Below are 22,915 nucleotides of genomic sequence, written 5' to 3'. Positions count from 1 at the left end.
TAGATATAATAATCTAGTTATCCAACTGTACCTGTTCAGTTATTGTAAAGTGTCAATCAATGATAAGACTTTTTTCCATGGATTGTTAATAAATGGCTTAGGATGAATCCTTAATTCTTTAATCTTAATTTCCAACAATGTTGTGGTGTTCACTAGGCTGTGGAAATCTTCCAAAGTCCACATTGTGTTTGTATTCCATCTTTTTGTTATACACTTCCTTGAGATTGCAAGTATTGTCCATACTAGATACATATTTGACTCATTCAAATGAGGACCTTCATACACATTTAATAATACTAGAGCTTTAGATAAGTTAAACGATTCATTAAATAAAGTTTGCAAAACATTTTTAATATCATTCCAAAATGGCTTAATTGTAACACAGTTAAAAAATGTGATTCCAATCTGCATTGTGTATTTGCTTACACCTCTAACATATTCCCTTTGTGGAATTAATTTTAGTAATTCCATCTGGAGTTAAGAATGCTCTGTGCAAGCATTTCTAATTAAAAACTTTCCAGTATTATGTAAAGGATGTGTGTTTTATTGATAATAAAAGATTTGATTTCATTTCTTCAGTTTGTTGTAATGAGTGCCCTTTTGTTATATAATTCTAATATGAGGATTTGGGAGTTGTTTTATAATTTATCAATATCTTGTAAAATTTTGAAATATATTTCCCATGTCATAATCATGATATATGATTCCATATAGGTATTTTATAAGTTTAGGTATCTCTTTAAATGAAGGATTACCAATTACTCTGCATAAATCTTGCGAAAACATCAAAATGCTTTGCATAGTTAGCCAATTTTTTGTGGAATTTTGTATATTGGTTCTATTGTTTGCAAATCCAAAACTTTTAGTTCTTTGATACATTGAAACAAACAAATCCTGATTTCAGGAATTAATTATTTCTCTGTATATTTTATTTAGATAGCTCTTTGTAACTATGAATGGTGTTAAAAGATCAAATCAGATTTTTAAATCTATATTTGCATTAATAATTTTCCTAAATGAGTCAATGTAATTATTAACCATACGAGTTTTTGTGTGCTTAGTTACGTTATATTGCATACTACTACATAATATGTGCCATGGCAAATTATCTATTTGAAATTTTTTGTCAATCAAATTCATTTATTGATATTACAGTTAGTAATTCTTTCCAATTTGCAGAGTAATTTGGACTTATCATATCTGAGATTGTTTTGGATATTGATGCTTTTATATATGTTTCTATATCAGGAAAGTTTAATCCTCCCTGTTTCCATGCTCTGATACGATGTATTAAAGCTATTCTGTTTCTTTTGGGAAACCATAAAAATTTTATTAGGCATGAGTTTATTTCTTTTAATATATTCCTTTCTGGTAACAGTTGTACTGCCAAAGCTATATATAGAATCTTGGGTAGTAAAACCATTTTTATTAACTGTAGTCCATCTTCAAATGTTAATATTATTTTGTTCCATGTTTCCACAGAGATTTTAATTGTATTGATGATAATGTTCTAGTTTTTTGAGACTAATTCATTACTATCATTGTATAACTCAATTCCTAGATATTTTAAAGTAGGTTCTTGTTTCCCTATAATGTGATTCCCCTTTGTCTACAATTCTTTTTTTTTTATTTAAAAATAAAAATTTTGATTTATTGAAATGGAGTCCTGACGTCCAGTAAAATGTGTCAATTAAAATATCAAATTCATCCTACGTCTCTTTTGTATTGGATAATGTTAATAATAAGTCAGCAGCAAAGAGCATTATTTTAGAAAGCTAGACAGAGGGACAGAGCTGGGAAAGATGTGCAGCATGTAAGGGTGATAAAGGATAGTGAGGGAAAGGTACTCACAAGAGAGGAGAGTGTGTTGAGTAGATGGAAAGAGTATTTTGAGAGGCTGATGAATGAAGAGAATGAGAGAGAGAGAAGGTTGAATGATGTGGGGATAGTGAATCAGGAAGTGAAACAGATTAGCAAGGAGGAAGTAAGGGCAGCTATGAAGAGGATGAAGAATGGAAAGGCTGTTGGCCCAGATGACATACCAATGGAAGCATGGAGGTGCTTAGGAGAAATGGCAGTGGAATTTCTAACTAGATTGTTTAATGAAATTTTGGAAAGTCAGAGGATGCCTGAGGAGTGGAGAAAAAGTGTTTTGGTACCTATCTTTAAGAATAAGGGTGATGTGCAGAGCTGCAGTAACTACAGAGGGATAAAACTGATTAGTCACAGCTTGAAGTTATGGGAAAGAGTAGTGGAAGCAAGGTTAAGAAGGGAGGTGATGATTAGTGATCAGCAGTATGGTTTCTTGCCAGGAAAGAGCACTACAGATGCAATGTTTGCTCTGAGAGTGTTTATGGAGAAATACAGAGAAGGTAAGAAGGAGTTGCATTGTGTCTTTGTAGACTTGGAGAAAGCATATGACAGGGTGCCTAGAGAAGAGTTGTGGTATTGTATGAGGAAGTCGGGAGTGGCAGAGAAGTACGTAAGAGTGGTACAGGATATGTACGAGGGTAGTGTGACAGTGGTGAGGACTGCAGTGGGAGTGACAGATCCGTTTAAGGTGGAGGTGGGATTACATCAAGGATCAGCTCTGAGTCCTTTCTTATTTGCAGTGGTGATGGACAGGTTGACAGATGAGATCAGACAGGAGGCCCCGTGGACTATGATGTTTGCAGATGACATTGTGATCTGTAGTGAGAGTAGGAATCAGGTTGAGGAGACTCTGGAGAGGTGGAGATATGCTCTAGAGAGCAGAGGAATGAGGGTCAGCAGGGCTAAGACAGAATATATGTGTGTAAATGAGAGGGAGGGAGGAATGGTGAGGATGCAGGGAGTAGAGTTGGTAAAGGTGGACGAGTTTAAGTACTTGGGGTCAACAGTTCAGAGTAACGGTGAATGTGGAAGAGAGGTGAAGAAGAGAGTACAGGCAGGGTGGTATGGGTGGAGAAGAGTGTCAGGAGTGATTTGTGACAGACGGGTATCCGTAAGAGTGAAAGGGAAGGTCTACAAGAGTGTAGTGAGACCAGCTATGTTATATGGGTTGGAGACAGTGGCATTGACAAAAAGGCAGGAGTCAGAGCTGGATGTGGCAGAGTTAAAGATGTTAAGATTTGCAATCGGTGTGACTAGGATGGATAGGATTAGGAATCGGTATATTAGAGGGTCAGCTCATGTTGGACAGTTTGGAGACAAAGCAAGAGAGACGAGATTGCGTTGGTTTGGACATGTGCTGAGGAGGGATGATGGGTATATTGGGAAAAAGATGCTAAGGATGGAGCTGCCAGGTAAGAGGAATAGAGGAAGGCCTAAGATAAGGTTTATGGACGTGGTGAGAGAGGACATGCAGGCGGTTGGTGTGACAGAGCAAGATGCAGAGGATAGGAAGAAATGGAAAGAGATGATCCGGTGTGGCGACCCCTAACGGGAAAAGCCGAAAGAGAATGATGATTGTTCATAAACATCCACTCCTTTGATTGTTGTATTGAATCTGCTAATATTTCAATAGCCAAAGCAAACAGAATCAATGGCATGTGACATTCTTGTTTAGTACCCTTTGTTATATGTATAGATTCAGAGGTGAAATGGCCTAGCTTAACAAATGCTAAAATTATTTGTATAAATATTCTTTAGTAGATGAACAAAGGAAGGAGGAAATTCAAATAACACCAGAATTTTGAATAAATAGTCCCAATTTAAGGAATCAAATGTTTTCTCTATATCCAAGCCAATTATGAATGTTTATTTTCTTTATTAATATAATCTATACGAGAAACTATCCTTTTAATATTGTCATGTGTGCGTCTATGATATATAAATCCAGTTTGATCATTATTTATTGTTTTGGATAGTGGTATTTTCATTCTGTTAGTTAATATTGTCAAAAATATCATACAGTCATTATTTAATAATGATATAAGTTTATATGAGGTACAGAGGTTTAGGGATTTGTTTTCCTTTAAGACTGGTGTGATTCAGGGATATCTCCAAGAGGGTAGTATTAAAGCTTGTGACTGAATTTCTAATAGAGGTTTATGGAAGAGGGATAGTATCTTTGAAGGAAAAAGTTTAAATATTTCCATAATTATACCATCTATACCTGGAACTTTATTATTTTCACCCTCTTTTATTGTATCGGTAATTTCTTTGTAGGATATGGGTGCTTGCAGATCTAGTTTTAATTTTGCTGGTATTTTTGTATATTAGAACATTTTTCATCTAGATTTAATTGACCAATATCTATATTTTCTTTTTGGAAATGTTCCATATAGTGATTTCTATAGGCATCAAGAATGTCACCTATATCCAAGAAATGTTCCCCTTTCTTTTCATGGAAGATAATTTTAATGTTATTAGCTTTTGTTTTTTTTTTTTTTTATTATTCTTGTGGAAAAATTATGTAGATATTTTGGAGAAGTGGCCAAAGTATTAATTTTTAGTTTTATAAAGCTAAACTATTTTTTTTTTTTTGCATTAGAATTTTGTTGTATTTATTGATTGATACTTTTACTTTCTTTTTCATCTCCAAATGATATTGATTTTTTTCAGCTTTTACTGACAAAAGTTTGGATTGTAGATCTAATAATTCAGAATCCCATTCTCTGATTTTGTTATACCAAGTTAGGGTTTTACCATATATGTAAGTTTTAATGATTCCCATATCATTATTTTATTTATCTCTGTGGTATAATTAATATCTAAGAAGAACTGTAATTCAGATAATAACCAGGGTTTGAACTCTTTAATTGTAGTTATATATGCTGGAATTCTGGAGTTAAAGATTAATGGTTTGTACCCATTTTGAAGTTTTAGTATCAATGAATTGTGGTCTGAAAAGAGGCAGGGAGTGAGTGAGAAATTAATGAATTTACAGTGCAAGTCATGGGCAGCAAATATTTTATCTATTCTAGTTTGGGTACCAAATCTGTGATTTTGATGGGAAAACAATAAAGATTTAACTTCTTTAAATATGAAAGTATCTACAAGATGAAATGATTCTACCCACTTGTTTAAAGCTTTTGATACAGCAGATGTATGCAGTGGTCTTTTATTTGTAGTTACAGAAATATCAAATATACAGTTAAAATCTCCTCCCAATATTAAGTTACCTTTATAATTATTGGAAATGAAATCCAAGTGTTTTTTAACAGTTCCTGACACAATGCCTGGGAACCAGTATAGACTGGCTAGGGTCCATATTCTGTTATTATATTTAACTATTATTAATTCCATAAGTGCATTGTCATCCGTTTTGGTAAAAACTCTGTACTCATGAATTACTACATAGAAAGCAGTCTACTTAAAACACTGAATGTGTGATAAGAGACCGTGGGACACAGGTGGACAGTAGTCTTTCCTTTGATAATCACATCGCCACAGTAGTCAGTAAGTCCTTCTACATGGCTCACCTCATCATAAAAGGGTTCTCATCCAGGGAAAAAAGAGGTCATTTTTCCCCTCTTCTCGACACTCATTAGACCCATTACAGAGTACAACGCCCTTTTGGAATGTACCTCACAAGACATCTGCAGCAGTTGGAAAGGCCACAGAAGTACCTCACAAAGAAGATTACTGGCCTCAAACAGATGCCCTACACTAACCATCTCAAAAAACTCCAGCTTTACTTTGTAGCTTATTGCCTACTCCGAGGTGATCTCTGCCTAACATATAAAGCTATGTCAAACCCACAGCTGTTGGACATGCTACACCTAAAGAAATCCCAATCCCTCTGAGCTACATGCTCTTGGGACCTAAACCTTGTTACCACAATAAACAGGACATGCTGGAGGGATAAATTCCTGTTCCAGAGACTTCCCATACTCTGGAACAGGCTACCTATCTATATCAAGCAAAGTTTTTTATTAGCACTCTTCAAGAAAAATCATAAGTGGATGGGAAATAGGAAATACACCCCAGGGATCACTTCTTTGTCTCTGCTCAACAGTGGCACAGGAAAGTAACTTTCTTGGGTTGCGTAAGCCAGGGAACCTTGCTAGCTAGGCCTACGTAGGCCCTCGGGCCGATAGCCTAGTACCTACCTATGAACCTATAAGGCCGTCTTCATCTTCATACTTATAAATAATTTCTGGGTTAATCACATTTGTTTTTCATAAAATTGTTACCCCTTTTTTCTTTGTCTTATAACTGGATTGCACCAATTTGTCTTTGTCTTATAATTGGATTGTGCCAATATCATATATTCCTTAGGATTCCAATTGTAATTGTCATTTGTTTTGAAATGAGTTTCTTGAAGGAAGACATTTTGTGCTTTGTTCAGTTTTAAATATTTCAGTAGATTTGATTCTCTTGCTAGGATTGTTTAAGCAATTCATATTTAAACATAATAAAGTTAAACACATCTTAGGTAATTTAGACTATGTATTTTTTGTTTAATTGTGACTATTTACCATAAGAGACAGGGAGTACAAAATAAAACACAAACTAAACTGCCAGTCAAAAGCTGTAATCTACGTAGATCTATGCCAACAATGTTCAGCATTCTACATAGGAAAGGTTCATAGGTTCATAGGTAGGTACTAGGCTATCGGCCCTGGGGACTATACAAGCCTAGCCAAAAAGGCACCTTGGCTTTTGCCACCGAAGAAAATTATTTTCCTGTGCCACTGTCGAGCAGAGCCACAGAGGTGATCCCTGGGGTAAATTTCCTATTTCCCATCCAATCATCAAGATTTTTCTTGAAGAATACTAATGTGGAGCTTTTTTGATATAGATAGGTAGATTATTCCAGAGTATGGGAAGTCTCTGGGACAGGAATCTATCCCTCCAGCATGTTCTGTTTATTGTGGTGACAAGGTTTTGGTCCCTAGAGCATGTAGCTTGGAGGGACTGGGATTTCTTTAAGTGGAGCATGTCCAACAGCTCTGGTTTGACATAGCTTTGTATGTTAGGCAGAGATCACCTCTGAGTAGGTGATATGCGACGGAGTAAAGCTGGAGTTTTTTGAGACGGTCTGCATAGGGCATCTGTTTGAGGCTGGTAATCCTCTTTGTGAAGTATTTCTGCGGCCTTTCCAGTTGGTGTAGATGTCTTGTGAGGTACATACCAAAAGGGTCATTGTACTCTATAATGGGTCTAATGAGTGATGAGTAGAGGGGAACAATGGCCTCTTTTTTTCTGGATGAGAAAACTTTTGTGATGAGGTGTGCCATGTAGAAGGATTTCCAGACTACTGTGGTGATGTGATTATCAAAGGAGAGACTACTGTCCACCTGTGTCCCAAGGTCTCTTATCACATTTTTGGTGTTAAGTATAATACCACCTATGTTGTAGTTCATGGGTACAGAGTTTGTACCAAAGGGGATGACAATGCACTTTTTGGCATTGAGCTTGAGGCCATGGCTTTGACACCAGGCATCTGTCTCAGTGAGGCCCTTTTGTAGGATGTCCACATCGTTAGGAGTTTCGATTATGGCTCCTAGTTTGCAGTCATCTGCAAACTTCATTAGCCAAAGACCTTCTGTGTTAGCCTATTCTTCAGAGAAGTAGATACCATTAGATACCAAACAGGAGAGGGCCCAGAACTGAACCCTGTGGTACTCCACTTGTCACTGGTCTGAAGTTGGATTTGGTGTCTGCTACTTTCACAGTGTGGGTTCTGTCAGTGAGCCAGTTGGCAACCCATCTTGTGACATAGGGATTTATACCTAGTTTTGTGAGTTTATCTATAATTCCAGAGTGGGGGATGGTGTCAAAAGCCTTGGCAAGATCTAGATAGGCTGTGTGAACCACCTTACCCTTGTCTATGGCTTTGGTGACTGCTTTAAAGAAGGCTATCAGGTTTAGGAAACGTGATCTGCCTTTTACAAACCTGAACTGGGTGGGGTCCAGAGTTTGGAGATTACTAATTTATTTGTTTATAAGTTCCATGATGGTACGTTCCATGGCCTTGCACACCAGGCTCATCAGGCTAATGGGGTGGTAGGTCCTGGGGTCTGTGGTGGCTCCCCCCTTGCGAAGTGGGATAACCATCGCTGTGTGCCATTCAGCAGGCACCAAGCCTGAGGTGAGGCTATGACTGAACATGGTACTTAGTTGAGGTGCCAGTTCGTTCTGTAGTTCATGTAGAACGCAGACTGGGATGTTGTCTGGTCCCATGGATGCTGTGTTTTTTGCTTTGGAGAGTGTGGTTTTTACCTGTGCAGCCGTGATTACAGGAACTTTGCATTCTTCCTGTATAGAGATGGGCTCTTTAGGGGGTGAGAGGGGGGTAAAGTTAGCACTGAACCTATCTGCCAGTATGCTGGCAATATCAGTTGGGTCTGAATATTTAGTGCCATTGTGCTGTAACTCAGAGCAGATCTGAGTGTTGCCATTGAGATTCTTGACATAGTTATAGAATGCTTTGTGGTTGTCTTTAGAATCAGTGGCGATTTTGTTTTCGTAACTAGCTTTGGAGGATTTTATCAGGGATCACAGCTTCTTACTGAGGCTGACCAGGGAGCTCCTCCATTCATGGGATGTGACTCTCTTTTGCAACAGTCTCTTCCTTCTGTTGTACAGTTTGTTTATGGCAGGGGACCACCAGATTGGCTTTCTTTTTTTGGAGGATAGCGTCTTGGTTCTGTTTGGGATAGCACGATCCATGCACTCATGCAAGTGCTTATAAAGTGCAATTATGTAGGATTCAGTAGTCATAACTGTATTGTCAATCTGCATGGGTGTCATGAAGTTCACCACTTCTGTCTTAAGAAGCATGAAGTTGGCTTTGGAGATTTTTTTACCATGGTTTCCTTAATAGGGGGTGGGGGCGGGATGTGGATATCTAGGGTAATTAGCTTAAGGTCGGATCGGACCAATGAGGCATTGACTTCAGGTATGGAGCACAGGTCACTCATGTTGGTAATGACTAGATCTAGGATATTGTTGCCCCTGTTGGGGGTGTGGATAAGTTGATCCAGGGCATTGGAGTTTATGAATTCCAGAAATTGTTGATCGAAGCAGTTGGTACATGAGTAGTTTTCCCAGTTAATGGTGGGGTAGTTGAAATCGCCCATTATTAGGGTGTTTGGTTGAACCCTAATATTTTCCAGTACATCAAGAAAAGAGGAGTGGGAATCCTGGGGCATGGTGGGTGATCTGTAGCAAGCTACAATTTGGATTGCAGTTTTGCCCAGAGTTAGTTGCACTTGGATAACCTCGGCTGCATTATGCTGAGCAACTAGCCTGGAGGTGAGGATATCCTTAATGAATATGGACACACCTCCGCCTTTGGTGTTCCAGTCCAGGTAACATGGACGAAAAGTGTGGTATAAGTTATAGCCTGGTAGTGCAGGGTGCTCTCTGGAGCCTTGAACCAGGTCTCAGTCACTGCACAGATATCGATGTTCTCCATTTTAAGGAGTGCCTTGAGTGAGTGCCTTTTGAGATTTAGACTTCTAGCATTGAGTAGCATCACCCTCAGTTTTTGCTTGCCTGTTCCTGTTACGGTGGTGAATTTGTCATTTGAACCTTGCCTAAAATGGCACTATATATAGGGGCGGCAAGAACCTTAGCCAATATCCAGAATCCCAGGGATGACAGGTGCAGACCATCTCTGGCAAAGCATTGTGGTCTGTCGACCATGTCATCCCAGGCAAACAGATACTGGATCCCTTTAGAATGGCACCAGAAGCTTAGCCAATCGTTGAAGTCAATCATTTTGTCCTTGTACTGCAGCATCATTCTAGGTGATGGCAGAATGCTACTCAGGGCTAGGGTCATACCTCTCTGGGCTACAAGAACGGAGAGCTCTTCCATGTCTCTTTTCATGTAATCCAGGGAGGTACGTCTCAGGTCGTTCACACCAAATTGGACAATGACAGAGTCATATTTGTACTTGTTGTGGAGTGATCTGAGTGAGTGGGTTATGTGGCGGATCCTGGCACCCGACAGGCAGCTGACAGTAACCTTCTCCTTGTTTAGCCTGGTGAGTGGGACATCGGTGTGCCTGACTATAGAGTCACCTATGACTAGTGTGTTGGGTACGTTGTTTGCCTTATTGGCTGTGGCTGAGTGGCACACTGAGTCTGAGGGCTATGTGTCATTTGGGTTGTGTTGGGGGGTAGAGGTTGCTTGCATTTCTGCTTTGGAGGTCTCTGTTGCTTGAGCAGTTTATTATTGAGAGCCTCTGTGAATGTTTTTGTGTTTCTGTGTGTGGATTTTGGTGGTGCAGATTTAGTGAGACTATGTGATGAGTGTGGTGTGGTGCAAGGGTTTACCTTCTCCTCTTGACTGTCAAGTTCAGTCTTGATTGGAGAGAGCTTTACATCCAGTTTGGCTAGATAAGTGCATCTCTCACAGGTTGTAGTGTTGGGTGATAGGAGGAGAGGGTTGTCTGTGTACATGAGGCAATTTCTACATTGCCCCAAGATGCTCAGATTCATCAGATAGACAGAAGAGACTGACAGGAAGTTCAGTGAGTTTATGAACACCTGTACCATATAAAGAAAGGGAGCCAAGAGAATTCCCTAAGTAGACACAAACAGGAACATATGAATCATACATTTAAATTTAAAGCAATAGATAGTCTGAACTCCGGATGGGAGAGGGGGCCCAGAATCTTTACACCTAGAAAGGTTAGAATTACTTTGGCAACTCAGTACTATGGCCTGTGCTTACCCTGTGTTAAATGAGATTTACTCTATTTCTTGTATTTTAAAGCTAAAAAACCTTCAGAGCTAACAAGTGTGATGAAATGCAGAACCTAACTAGCTGTGTCAAGTTGACACATCAGTTGTTATACCACAAGACATTACATATGTGATACTAACAGAAGTTAAAGTAAGGAATGTGTAATTCAAATGTAGGATCTCATGCCATGCTGTGTAGACAGGAATGCATTTTTGTGTACTTTCACGTATTGGCACATTTCACTCACCCTTTTGTATTTACTTTTACATGCATTTTAAAACATATACATTTTTTTAAATATTTTTAACAATTGTGTGCCTATATAACATGAAGTTTGACTCACTTTTTATTATTTAAGACAAGAGTATATATATTGAAATACACACTTGTTGGTATTAACAAGACCAAGTGTTTTTTTTTTAAAAGTATTTATTTGAGTGGATTTTCACAGCATCACTTAGTGTGTTATGAATAGCCCCCACCCACTGGCTGACTAGTAATATGACTGCATAATGGACTGTATTTAAATGTACTGGTTTCAGTGAATGATTTTACCTGAAGAAGTCTCACCACCAGGTGGGATGAAAAGCGCTTTGTGTTCACCTTTGTTTTATCATTTATCTTTATATTTTTTATTTTCATGCTACATTAAAGAACTGGTACTACAGTACTTGGAGTGGACTTACATTCTTCTGCAAGTGTGGTGGATTTGTTGTTTACCAATAAAGTAATGTTTTGGTCAATTACACTAAAAGTGTTTTTGTGAAATAACAAATTTAAATTAATAACATGTTAACAAAACTAAGATCCGCACTAGCCATGGAATGAAAATCATTCCTAATATGATGGATAAACCTAAGTCCATCAGATTATCACTCATACCTTGACAATCCAGAATATTTGAGCTCCATAAATTGAATTATCATATGTAGAATATTTGTAATAGGAATAAGCAATATTTAAATTATTTTGAGCATATATAGTAGTATTTATTAGGCAAAATTCTAATACAATATAAATGTCTACTTATTGTATAAGCAATTAATATTTATGTGAAAGATACATAACAAGCAATTTGATCATATTAAAGTAGAATGTATCATATATAAAACCCCAGTAAAAGATTATAGCACACAGTAGTTTAAGAAATTCACCCTTATTGAAGTTTTTCACAATGTATTACTTAATCTAAATAGATGGTAATACTATTTATACCTAATGTTTAATAATACAATGTATTTTACTGGATATATCAGAAGTTATATTTCATTGTTTGCCAGCATTTAAATAATCACTTTGTTTGTTGCTAACATACTTAAAACATCAAGTTTCTTTTATGTAAACATTGATGAAAGTTAGTGCATTTTAATTATCAGTGCATCCCCCCCCCCATTTCCTACACATAAGGATTTTCATATCTGTCATTTCTTATTATAAAATGAGTGACATTATAGGTTAAAAACAACAAATTCACTTATTGTGATTAATGATTACAAGTTCCCTTTCCATATTCATATATTGCCATTTTATGGCATATACTGAAAGTTTTTAAATTTGAATGGCAACATTCTATTTCGTATAATCAGCAAAGGTTAAACTGAGGGATTATTGTCAATTTAATACTATTTGTTCAGAGTGTGATTGTTACATTCTGTGACATTCCTCCTAGTTCAGGCTTCTATTGTTTCCCATGAACAACTTTGTCAAGTTTGATGTCATGTATAAAACATTAGTTACCTTAGTAACAGCTTAAGTATTATGTATGTTCAAGATCGGTTACAAAAACTACAATTCAAGTTAAAGCAATTACATGACTTATTATGCATATTTACTTATATAAAAAAATCATCATGCTTCCCCTTGATGTTCAATATAGTGTATGTCATTTATGACAAGTTAAAACAGTAGTGTTATTATACTCAAGCACATGTTATTAAACTGAGTGCCTATTGTCAATTTAATATTATTTGTTCAGAATATGATTGTTGCATTCTGTGACATTCCAGGTTCAGGCTTCTATTGTTTCTCTTGAACAACTATGTCAGTTTTATGTCATGTATAAAACATTGGTTATCTTGGTAACTGCTTAAGTATTATATATGGTCAAGATCGGTTACAAAAACTGCAATTCAACTTAAAACAGTTACATGACTTGTTACGCATATTTACTTATATAAGAAAATCATGCTTCCCCTTGATGTTCAATGTAGTGTATGTCATTTGTGACAAGTTAAGACAGTAGTGTTATTATACACAAGCCCAAGTTATTAAATCCAGTCTTTAATATCTAAATTCAGCAGACTGCTTCATCTTATGTGACGATTATATATTTTATGTCTAGATTTACTAAAATCATACATTACATAACTATTGTGTGTGTGTGTTTTTTTTTTTGGCTATTTATTTGAGAGACAAGCTGTTAAGCAGTATCGCCTCTCTGTTACCATAGCAACCAGGGAATGTCCGTTTCTGTTAGTGTGTCTGTATACTGCATACCAGAGGCTTGCTATACACATGAAGCAAAGCTTCACTTCACTGCAACTTCAAGCCTAAATTCCTTCCCTTTCAGCAAGGCAGCAGCCAGGGAAAGAACAGAGAGCAAACAGATCAAAAAAAAAAAAAAAAACTCCCAACAAGCCACCACAGCAAGAGACAACTCACTCCACCAGCCCTCCCACCTCTCACCCAGCACTAGTACAAACAAACTATTCTCGGCCAAAATATCCCAAATCACAGTTCTATCCACCCCCTTCCCCTGGATCCAGGCTAAAACCCCAAATGTCTCTTTCTAATTCAGAAGCATCAGGAAACCTCAATCACAAGTCACAACCCACAGCTTCCCAGAGATGAAAATGACAACATATAACAGCTGCCAGACACAGCTGTATCCATATACAATCATGTCAAGCTTAATCAAACAGCACTCAAAGCTATGATACCTGCCATAATTGATATTGATTATGTTTAGACAGAATAATAATGATATTTGTACTAAGAGCTTGCTCCTATTATTTAACCAGGATATACATGACATTTCTAAATCATACTTTAACTGAAAAAGGTATTAGTCTCCATGACAGCATTTTATTTACTTAAATTATTTATAAGTAAAATCGATGAAAAATGAACACGATAAGTATTCACTGAGTTCAAGTAGGGGAATAGAAACTTCTATGTTTGTCTTAAATGGGGTTACATTCACAATTTTGAAATACCAAAATCTCAAGTTTCAAAATCTTGAGTTCAGAATCTCGAGATCTTGGAATCTCGAAATTGTGACCCCCCCCCCAAAACACCACTCAACACATGACAAACATGTGCCCCCCTGAACCCTCACACCCCCACAACTTAAATATACCAACTCCAAGATCGCACTACAGCGAGGACAAGGGAAATCTCCCGGTCCATACTGTATGCTGATCTCCATTCAGGATTTTGAAGTTTTAAAACTTCGAACATATGATCTTTGATCATATGAGATTCAAAGTGTTAAGCTTCGAAATTCTGAATGGGACCCAATATATGTTGCTTTGTTTGGCTTAAATATAATATAGTAACCCATCTTGACCTACCTTTGTGAAGAATTATTGGACTCTGAATATTCTGAATAAATCATTACTGTTTCTCAGTTTAAGAATCCCTCCTTTTTTTAAAATAAAAATAGATGACAAGTGATTTACCATATCAGTTGATACTTTCAGAGATGTAGTTGTAAGAGTTATTTTTTGGGAAAGCTATCTTGGAATCATTTTTTTGTTTGTTCTTTCTAGCATCGGTCCAAGGATTTGTTTCTTTTATTCTTTTAAGAGTAGGGACCATCCATTCCATTTCTTCTGGGACAGGCACTACGTTGTTGTTTTTGATGAATATATTAGCTTCATCTAAGTCATTAAAGGGTCTCATTTCATTGGCAAAAAGTATTTTTATCTTGGCTGGAAAGGCCTGCTGTGCTTTAATGTTGTTTTGTTTCAACAGTTTTATTATTGGCCAGACTTTTTTTTTCCTTTGTCCTAGTATTCTGGAAGAATAATCATTGTCAAACCTTATCAAACTTTGATTGTATTTTAAGGGGGATTTTCTCCAAGCAAATTTTAATATTAGTTCCTTGTCCAGAAATGAAAGCAATTTTATAACTATTGATCTGGATGGAGTATTTGTTGAGTTAGAAGCAGATTTCCTCAGTGCTCTATGCACCCTTTCAATTCCAAATGAAAGTCCCTCTTTCAAGTTTAAAAGTTCAGGAATCCAGGTTGTTAAGAATGAAATAATGTCTTCACCTCTAGTGTTTTCAGGCAGACCAAAGATCCTTATGTTGTTTCTCCTTTCCCTGTTTTCTAAGTTTATTTTGTTAAGCAGCCATGTATTGTGATTAAGCAGATTTTTTTTTGGAATTCTTCCTCTTTGAGTCTACCTTCAATGTCATTTAGAGAAGTTTCTATATTTGTTATTTTTGTCTGGTGTTGCTGTAATAGTTTCTTAAAAGTATCAGTCTGTTTTTGAGAATTTAATTTGAGGTTTTCTAAGTCATTTTTAAGCCATCCATTTTCAAAGACAGTTCCTGTAAGGTAGATGCAATCAATTCCATTTGTTTTTTCAAAGCAGCATATGGGTGAGTAGTCCTTGAGTTGTTCATATTCAGTGACTCAATATATCTCCAAGTTACTTGACAGGAAAATGTTTGTATATCTCCACCAAAATTGCTATTTATGTAGTTTATCTGTAGATTTCTGACATTTTAAACTTCAAAATAATAACATTTTCCTATATTATTATACTAGTTTATGGAGCTCTCAAAATTCAATGATCTCAGTTAGCCATCTAGGCGCCACCCCCATATGTACTGTTTTACACTGTGATCTGTCATGTCATCAACTACTGACAGTTATCATTCTTTGCTCACAGTTATTTACCGGGAAATAAAAGATGAATGAATCTGAGACCAATATTCTGAGGCATATAGACTACACATTCTGGCACACACACCTCTCAATGTGGAGGGGTAGCTACAGACAATAGACTGCTGGTTCTGTGTAAATGGTGCAGCACCTTGTTAGTATGCTGGCTGGGGATCCCCTCCTTGTGCTTTTCTCAACTACACGGGATGGCCATATCCTGCTGGGGCCATACCTCTCAGCTGTACAGATACACCCAGGTTTTCCAGAGGCAGGACTCATATTTGGTCAGTTTACCTTTGCATTGTGGTTTACAAGTGGTTTTTTGGCTATTACTTCATGGGTTTGCAATCAGGAGTAGTATGGGTGGACATTAGAGTTTCAGACTTCACACACTCCATGACATCCATGCATCTACACCCCCCCCCGTTATTCTCTCCACCTAACATTATGTAAGGAATATCTCAGAGGTATCCCTATAGTTGGGCCGTTATTCCAGTAGTATTTATGGCCTGATCCACAGTTCTTGCAGTAGGACATGGAGAGGCATGCTACTGGCATTTGTCAACATGGCCTTGCATATTTTTCTGTTTATTATGTTAGGTTGTTAGTTGGGACCCCCTGACATTCCGTACATTGGCACTATGGGAGAGGCATTGGCTTTTGCCAGAGGACTGTAGGCCATTTGACAGTGGTGCAGAACATCTGTTACTGCATTTCTACATGGGATTGAGAGGGGTGCACACCTGCAGACTTTAACATATGAAATGACTATACTGGAATTTCAGTTACTCTGTTGGCTTCCATTTCATATTGTATTGTGACCTGTCATGCAGACAAGCGGTGGTGCAGTGGTAGGGTTGTTGCCTTACAGCAAGAGGTTCTCCCATTCGATTCTCGGCTTGGGTTGGGAGTGCCTTCTGTGTGGAGTCTGCATGTCCTCCCCACGGTCGAGTGGGCATTCGAAAGACATGCGTTGAATGGACATGCCTTCACTGAAGGTTGGGTGTCGGGCTGGCAACTCGGCACCATAAAAAACAACTGCCAATCATTAGCAGACTGGAGTTCCGCTGTGGCGACCCCTAACCGGGAAAAGCCAAAAGACAAACAACAACAACACATGTTAGATTTTAATGGCATATATTTCAGTTTCAGAATTCTTATCCTTCAGAACTAGAATGCAACTGCCAGACCTGTTGTCATATGTCTGTGTAGGTCAAGTGGGAGGCTGTTCACCATTGCCATCATTTGGGGATCTTAGCCCCGGCCTTTCTTCATGGTTATCTACACCTGCCCTGCTGGGTGAGGCTGGTGGTGGATATGTGACCCTCACTGACATCCATGTGTGTGACCTATTGACACCCACAGTTCTTTGGGCCATCATATGTACTGTGGTGGGGGCTGTCACCTTGTGCAGTGCTGCCAGGTATGTTGACACCAGTACTTGTTATGAATTTCCTGCTGTCCCATATAGCTGTCTGCTGCTATCCCAGTCAGCCACCCAATTCCCTTGCATGCTTGCATCCATATCATACATACAAGCATAAGAACATACTACTCCACTTAGTAAATGATAGGAAGAGTGACTTACCTTGTTGCTTGGCCAGTACTGAGGATGGTGCTGGAGGGCTGACCGTTGGATGCACATAGTATACTCCCTATACATGGTAAAGCTCAGGTAGTGTCATGTTTGGCATCCCTTTTACTTTATGTGCAAGTCGGAGAGAAGTATCAGTCCCCGAGTCCCTACAGTGTCAGTGTGTGTGCTATGCATTGCCTCTTTGCCAAGGCTTGGGCATACTATCCATGCCTCCTTATGCCTACAGTGGCAGGCTCAGGTTGTTCCTCCTCAGAGTCCCTCTGTGCCTGTGCTGGCCTTGGTAATGGTGGGGGGCTGTGTGGCCCTGCCCTGTGCTGTTCCTGATGCAGCTGTTTCCATAGCATCATATTGTGTAGCATGGCACATACTATGAACATTTGTGTACATGTAGCTGGAGAGTACTGCAGGGCTCCACCGGATATGTGAATGCAGTGGAACCATGACTTGAGCATCCCAAACACATGCTCTACAATGATCCTGGTTTGTGCATGTGCCTCATTATGGTGTTCTTTTTCAGGTGTGTGTGCATTTCTGATGGGTGTCATCAGCCATACCTCCAGTGCATAGCCATTTCCTCCACTAGAAGGCCATATGGGATGTCCACCATGGCAAATGCCTGATACAGGGCTGGCAGCACACACATTCATGATAATGTCCTGGGCATCAAACATGACCTGGCAGTTGATGGAGGGGAAGCCCTTGCGGTTTATGTAGACCCTGCCCCACTCACCGGGTGGTGCTTTAATTTGTATGTGCATGCAGTCAATAGCATCAACTACCTCATGGTATTCTGCTATATGGTGGAAGAGATGCATACATCTGGTCAGCACCTCACAGGTGGTGGGGAAATGTATGTGCTCATTGGCATGTTGTGTCATGGCATCCAGGAACTGGTGGAGTACCCTGGATGCTGAAACCTGTGAGACCCCCATGATATCCCAGGTTTGGTCTTTGGGAGGTACCTGTGGCTAATATTCTTAAGCCTAGACATACCTTGGTATCCACTGGGATGGGTTCCCCTCTTTTAGTTCTGTGTGTAAGACGTGGCCGGCACAGCACAATGATTTGCTGTAGAATGTCCCTGTCCACCTTACAGGGTTCTACTATCTCCAGCTCATGTAGGCCCTGGTTAGTTACCCTGGGTCTATACACTCATCTGCTCCTCCTTACTGTGGGTCAGCTGTCAGCATTCTCCTCCACACCACCCTCAGTCTCTAGCACATATTGATGGAGTAAAGCAGCAGCAGCCTCTAACATTTTTAGTTAGTTTTGCCAGCTAAAAATCCCTTGTCTGTGTACACCGGTAGTGTAGAGTTTGTGGGGGAAAAACAGTCTGTAGGGTGTTTGCATAGTTTATATTAGTGTGCTGGGCTGCTGCATGTGTAATTGGCTGATTCTGATACATTCCACCTGCCAGCTATGCTAGTTCTCCTTGATTGCCTTCATAGTGCTGTTTCCCCTTCCCAGTTCCTCCCTATTTAAGCCGCATACCCAGTGTTCATATGTACACCTCCTTGGGGCTCCACTAAAAATGTAATATATTCAATTGATATTTCCTTGTTAACATAAAATATTACTACTACTACTACTACTGCTAATAATAATACATTTAAAATAAAATAAGTACAACAGGAAATACAAGTAAATGTGATTAGCTCTCAAACTCTGAGATTATGTATTCTGTGTACAATGCTAATGTGTTACTGCTCAAAGTGACCATTCAAAATTATATAGCAATTATTTGGGCAATGACAGGAATAGCCATTTCAATCATCATGAATTTTTTTCACCCCCCCGGCATGTGCCATCAACCATGTATTTGGTCTCCTATTCCTGCATCCACATTCCCCATCATAATCTAATTTACCCTCTTGGACTGGGAATATGTAGTTAAGACATATTTTCTGCAGGTATCTCCAGACAGCAGTTGGAAAGGAGATTGGAATGACCTGATATAGCTCCAGCCTTACTACTGTGAAGGATATTTTATTAAGCCACACAACTGTCCCATTCACAACTAACATAAAGCACATACATTCTTTCCAACAAAATTATATTCTTCTAGCATTTTGGGGTAGTTTTGGTAAGTATATTTATACACATGGATATTATGCCACTCCTGATACCTCTCTAGGGCATTTTGTCTATTCACTTATCAGTTCCAATAAATAATCTACTATTATACAATGACCCCCCCCCCCCATTAATATTCCAAAATGTGCACGCTGATTGGTCAGCATGCCCGTTGTAAATCTGACTTATACTAATGGAAACGGTCCAGTCGCCTGGACTTTTTCCATTAGTATATGTCCTGATTTTTTTGTGTTTTTGGTAGAAATGGAGTACAGAAGAGCTCCGTTGATGTAATCTCGCTATAGTGAGTTATCTTAAAAAAATCAACGAAGATCTTCCTTTCTCTGCTGCTTATTTTAAAGATATCTTGCTATGTTAAACTCATTTAACATAGCGAGACAGCTTTAAAAAAGGGAACGGAGATCTTCCTTTCTCTGTTGCTTTTTTTAAAGCTATCTTGCTATGTTAAACTATTTTAACATAGCGAGACTCATTTTAAAAAGCAACGGAGACCTTCCTTTCTCCGTTGCTTCTACACACAGTTCTGATGTTTTACGTAAGCATGCGCAGTACATCAGAACTGTCGCAGAATACCAGACAGCTGTGGAAGGGTAGCACGGAGGCATTATACAATGCCATTATTTAAGAAAAGTAAGGTTTTTTTTTTCTTAAATAATGTCATTGTATAATAGCAATAACCCACTTCTGGGTGTGGGTAATGCTGGATTTACCCATGGTTGTCTTTGTTTGGCCACTTGGGCTTCGCCCTCGTGACCAAACCACACCAACCATGGGTAAATCCAGCATTATGTACACCCAGGTGTGGGGTTATTGCTTAAGTAATGTATATTCAAAGTTTTTTTTCAGTGCAGGTTCTAATGTAGGAGGTGGGAAAAGCTAGGTGAAGGTGTTACGACATTCTAAGTTGTGTCATTGTTTATTTATGCCCACACTGTGCAGAATGCCCACATTTTTGTCTTACAGTTTTGATCTGCTCATCTGAAAACTTGTAGCTTTTGGGAATGTCATAGCGATTAATATCACTAAATAATAAGATACTTTTTTTAATAACCTTCAGAAAAAGCTTGTTAATCCAAAACCAGTTATTCTAGCAACCAGTTCAAAAGAGGAATATTTAAAATCTGGCCCTGATTTGGGGCCTTTGCCCCTCCCCGTTATTTTTGACTTTTCCATATTTCTCGTGCTTAGAGGATGAGAGGCATACCTCTTAACACAATAAATCCGGACAAAGCCTAAAATAATAGGGGGGAAGGGGGCAAAAGCCCAAAATTAGGGACATATTTTAATATTTGCTGTTATGAGAAAGCTGCTAGAATAACAGGATTTGTATTTGCATGCACTTTCTGAAAGATATTAAGTCTATATCTGAACTATATTTATTTATTTAGTGACTTCAATCCCGGATGATTTGCCAGGAAACCACAAATTTTATAAGGAAGAGACAAAAAAATAAGAGGCAAAAATCTGGACATTCTGCAAAAATTTCGACAGTCGGGAAATGGACTGTTTGCCCAGTTCTTGATAGCTACCATCATTTTATAACACAGCATGCTTAGAAACATTAATTTTAACCATTTACGTTACTGCGGAATACACTCTCCTGCCATGCTAACAACAGAAAGAAATTAACTTGCTAAAGAAATGCGCACTTAGTTAATAATTTACATTCTCAGGAAAAAGTGTCCAGCGCGTGGAGTATTTATGGCACGTGGTTTGTTTTACTCTCACACTGCAGGTGCGCGCGAAATAACAATGCAAGTTACACTTACGCGTATATATTAACTATGACCCTGTCATCCTCAATTTCTTCGGCTTCTACATTCAGCTCTTCCTTTTCTTCCTGATCGCTACATTCGCCATCCACCTGATCTTCCTCCTCCACCTGTTGCAACCGCTGATATCGGACGTTGGCGCCAACCTCCATTAATATTCACGGTATTAAGCCCTCCAGTGGGCACAACAAAGATAAATCTTCCTTTTCAACCGAAGCGCTTGCTATTTATATCACGGTTTATTCTTTGATTTCCTGCGCTAGTTTCCCCTCCTTTTCCACCTTTTCACAATTAGGTCTACTTCTTCCGTGTACACCTGTCAACGCCCTTGTACCAAGACAACCTAAACGCGCAAAGAACACGCCTTAGTGGTAGATCATCTGCAGGCGTAGAGCATGTCACATGTTAATGTGAGAATTATTAGTACTGCGTTATGAATGCATGGGAGGAATGGTGAAACATTAATTTAAGAATGTGTTGGTGATTGTATACTGCAGTGTAGTCTAAACATAGATGTAGCATATGACATTGCTTCTTAGATGCCATTTGGGCAATCTCCTGTAATTTAATAGCTGCTCATAACCCTCATCTGAATCAGGGACAAATCTTCAGCAGAATCAAAGAAAAATGCAGAAATAAGCCGGGAAAATCAGGGACACCTTTAAATGTTAGTACAGACACTGACATAATAAAATAATATGAATTGATATACATTTTTCTCAAGTAAAAAAACTATAACTCTAATATTTCCATTATTTGTGTAACTCGCCACCTTTTCTCCAAAAGTCACCAGTTTAGGAAGGATTAAAAGGGTCAGACCTAAAATTTAAGTCAAAATCAGGGACACCTGAAGTTGAGAGGTATGACTGTAGTTAAGCTTTTCCTATGTGTAGTTACTAGGCAGCATGAAGCTGGGACTGTTACTGATCAAACTGCATGTCTGTGTCACATTTGTACACTTTATCTTGTGGTTCATTTTCACACACACACACACACACACATGCACAGCCATTTGCAAAATCCCACACAATTATTGATTTACTAGAGTTTACTGTAATGTGTTGTATTAATACTAACCTTATAATTACTATTTTATGTAGTTAATATTTTAAATTACTTCATGTATATCATTCTACATTTTGTATTATGTATTTTACAAACTGGTTCATGTCTGACAACATCTGTTTTGACCACCAAACCTGTTTATTAACAACATAAATGAAAATGCATGCACAAAATAGGTCTAAAGTGAAACAGTTTGTCATTATTAGTCAGGAAACAAAACCTCCATAACAGAGGTATTTAAACAATACAAAATCAAATTCACCATTGTAAGAAAGTGTAGCAGAAAACTGGAAAAGTATGCAGAAAAAAATATAATTTTTTGTTAGGTTCTGCACTCCCTTCCTTGCACCAACCCATAACAACTCCGATCCCTAAATACGCTCCCTTCAGTTTCGTACAAGCTGTAAGTAAATGGAAGTGTTCAAAATCAAGAAACATACATACTTCTCTATTCTCCAAGATGTGTGACGAGACCTCTTAACAAACTACAACACCTGCAGCAAAGTTAGCCCCAATGTACTAAGACATCAGCAACATCCAGCAGTGATTTTACACATGCAATGTTTTAAGATCCTGCAAAAAGAGCCCACAATATACAGAAATGCTTCCAAAAGGCTATAAACAATACATATCAATCATTAGGTAACATATTACTTAAATTTTACAAACATAATTGTGGCTCCTAGTCAAAATAGGACAACAGTCATCAGCCTTAAAATAGCAGCATAAAACCTTTTGAAAACATAGATGTAGAGAAACGTAGCGAACATATTCCATTGCTCTCTGAGCTTGAGCTTGAGCTTCAAGAGGTCATGCTTAGCTAAGGAGAATGGAGAGTCAGTCCTAGTTTTGCAACCCACTGACAT

The 22,915-nt window shown here is 38.3% G+C and overlaps 1 protein-coding gene across 1 annotated transcript in view; it reads right to left on the bottom strand.

The window, feature by feature from the left end:
* The window catches only part of LOC122808041 (glutathione hydrolase 6-like), a 309,257-nt gene extending 287,904 nt beyond the window's left edge, over positions 1-21,353 (bottom strand). The window contains exon 1 of the mRNA XM_044079032.1: positions 20,982-21,353. Coding sequence (XP_043934967.1) covers positions 20,982-21,136 — 155 coding nt within the window. The 5' untranslated portion in view covers positions 21,137-21,353. The remainder of the gene's footprint in view (positions 1-20,981) is intronic.
* Positions 21,354-22,915: the final 1,562 nt, after the last annotated feature.

Source organism: Protopterus annectens, chromosome 1.part1 (assembly GCF_019279795.1).
Source record: "Protopterus annectens isolate FY-2018-M chromosome 1.part1, PAN1.0, whole genome shotgun sequence".
Taxonomy (NCBI): Eukaryota; Metazoa; Chordata; order Ceratodontiformes; family Protopteridae; genus Protopterus; species Protopterus annectens.
This window is presented reverse-complemented; position numbering and strand designations above follow the sequence as displayed.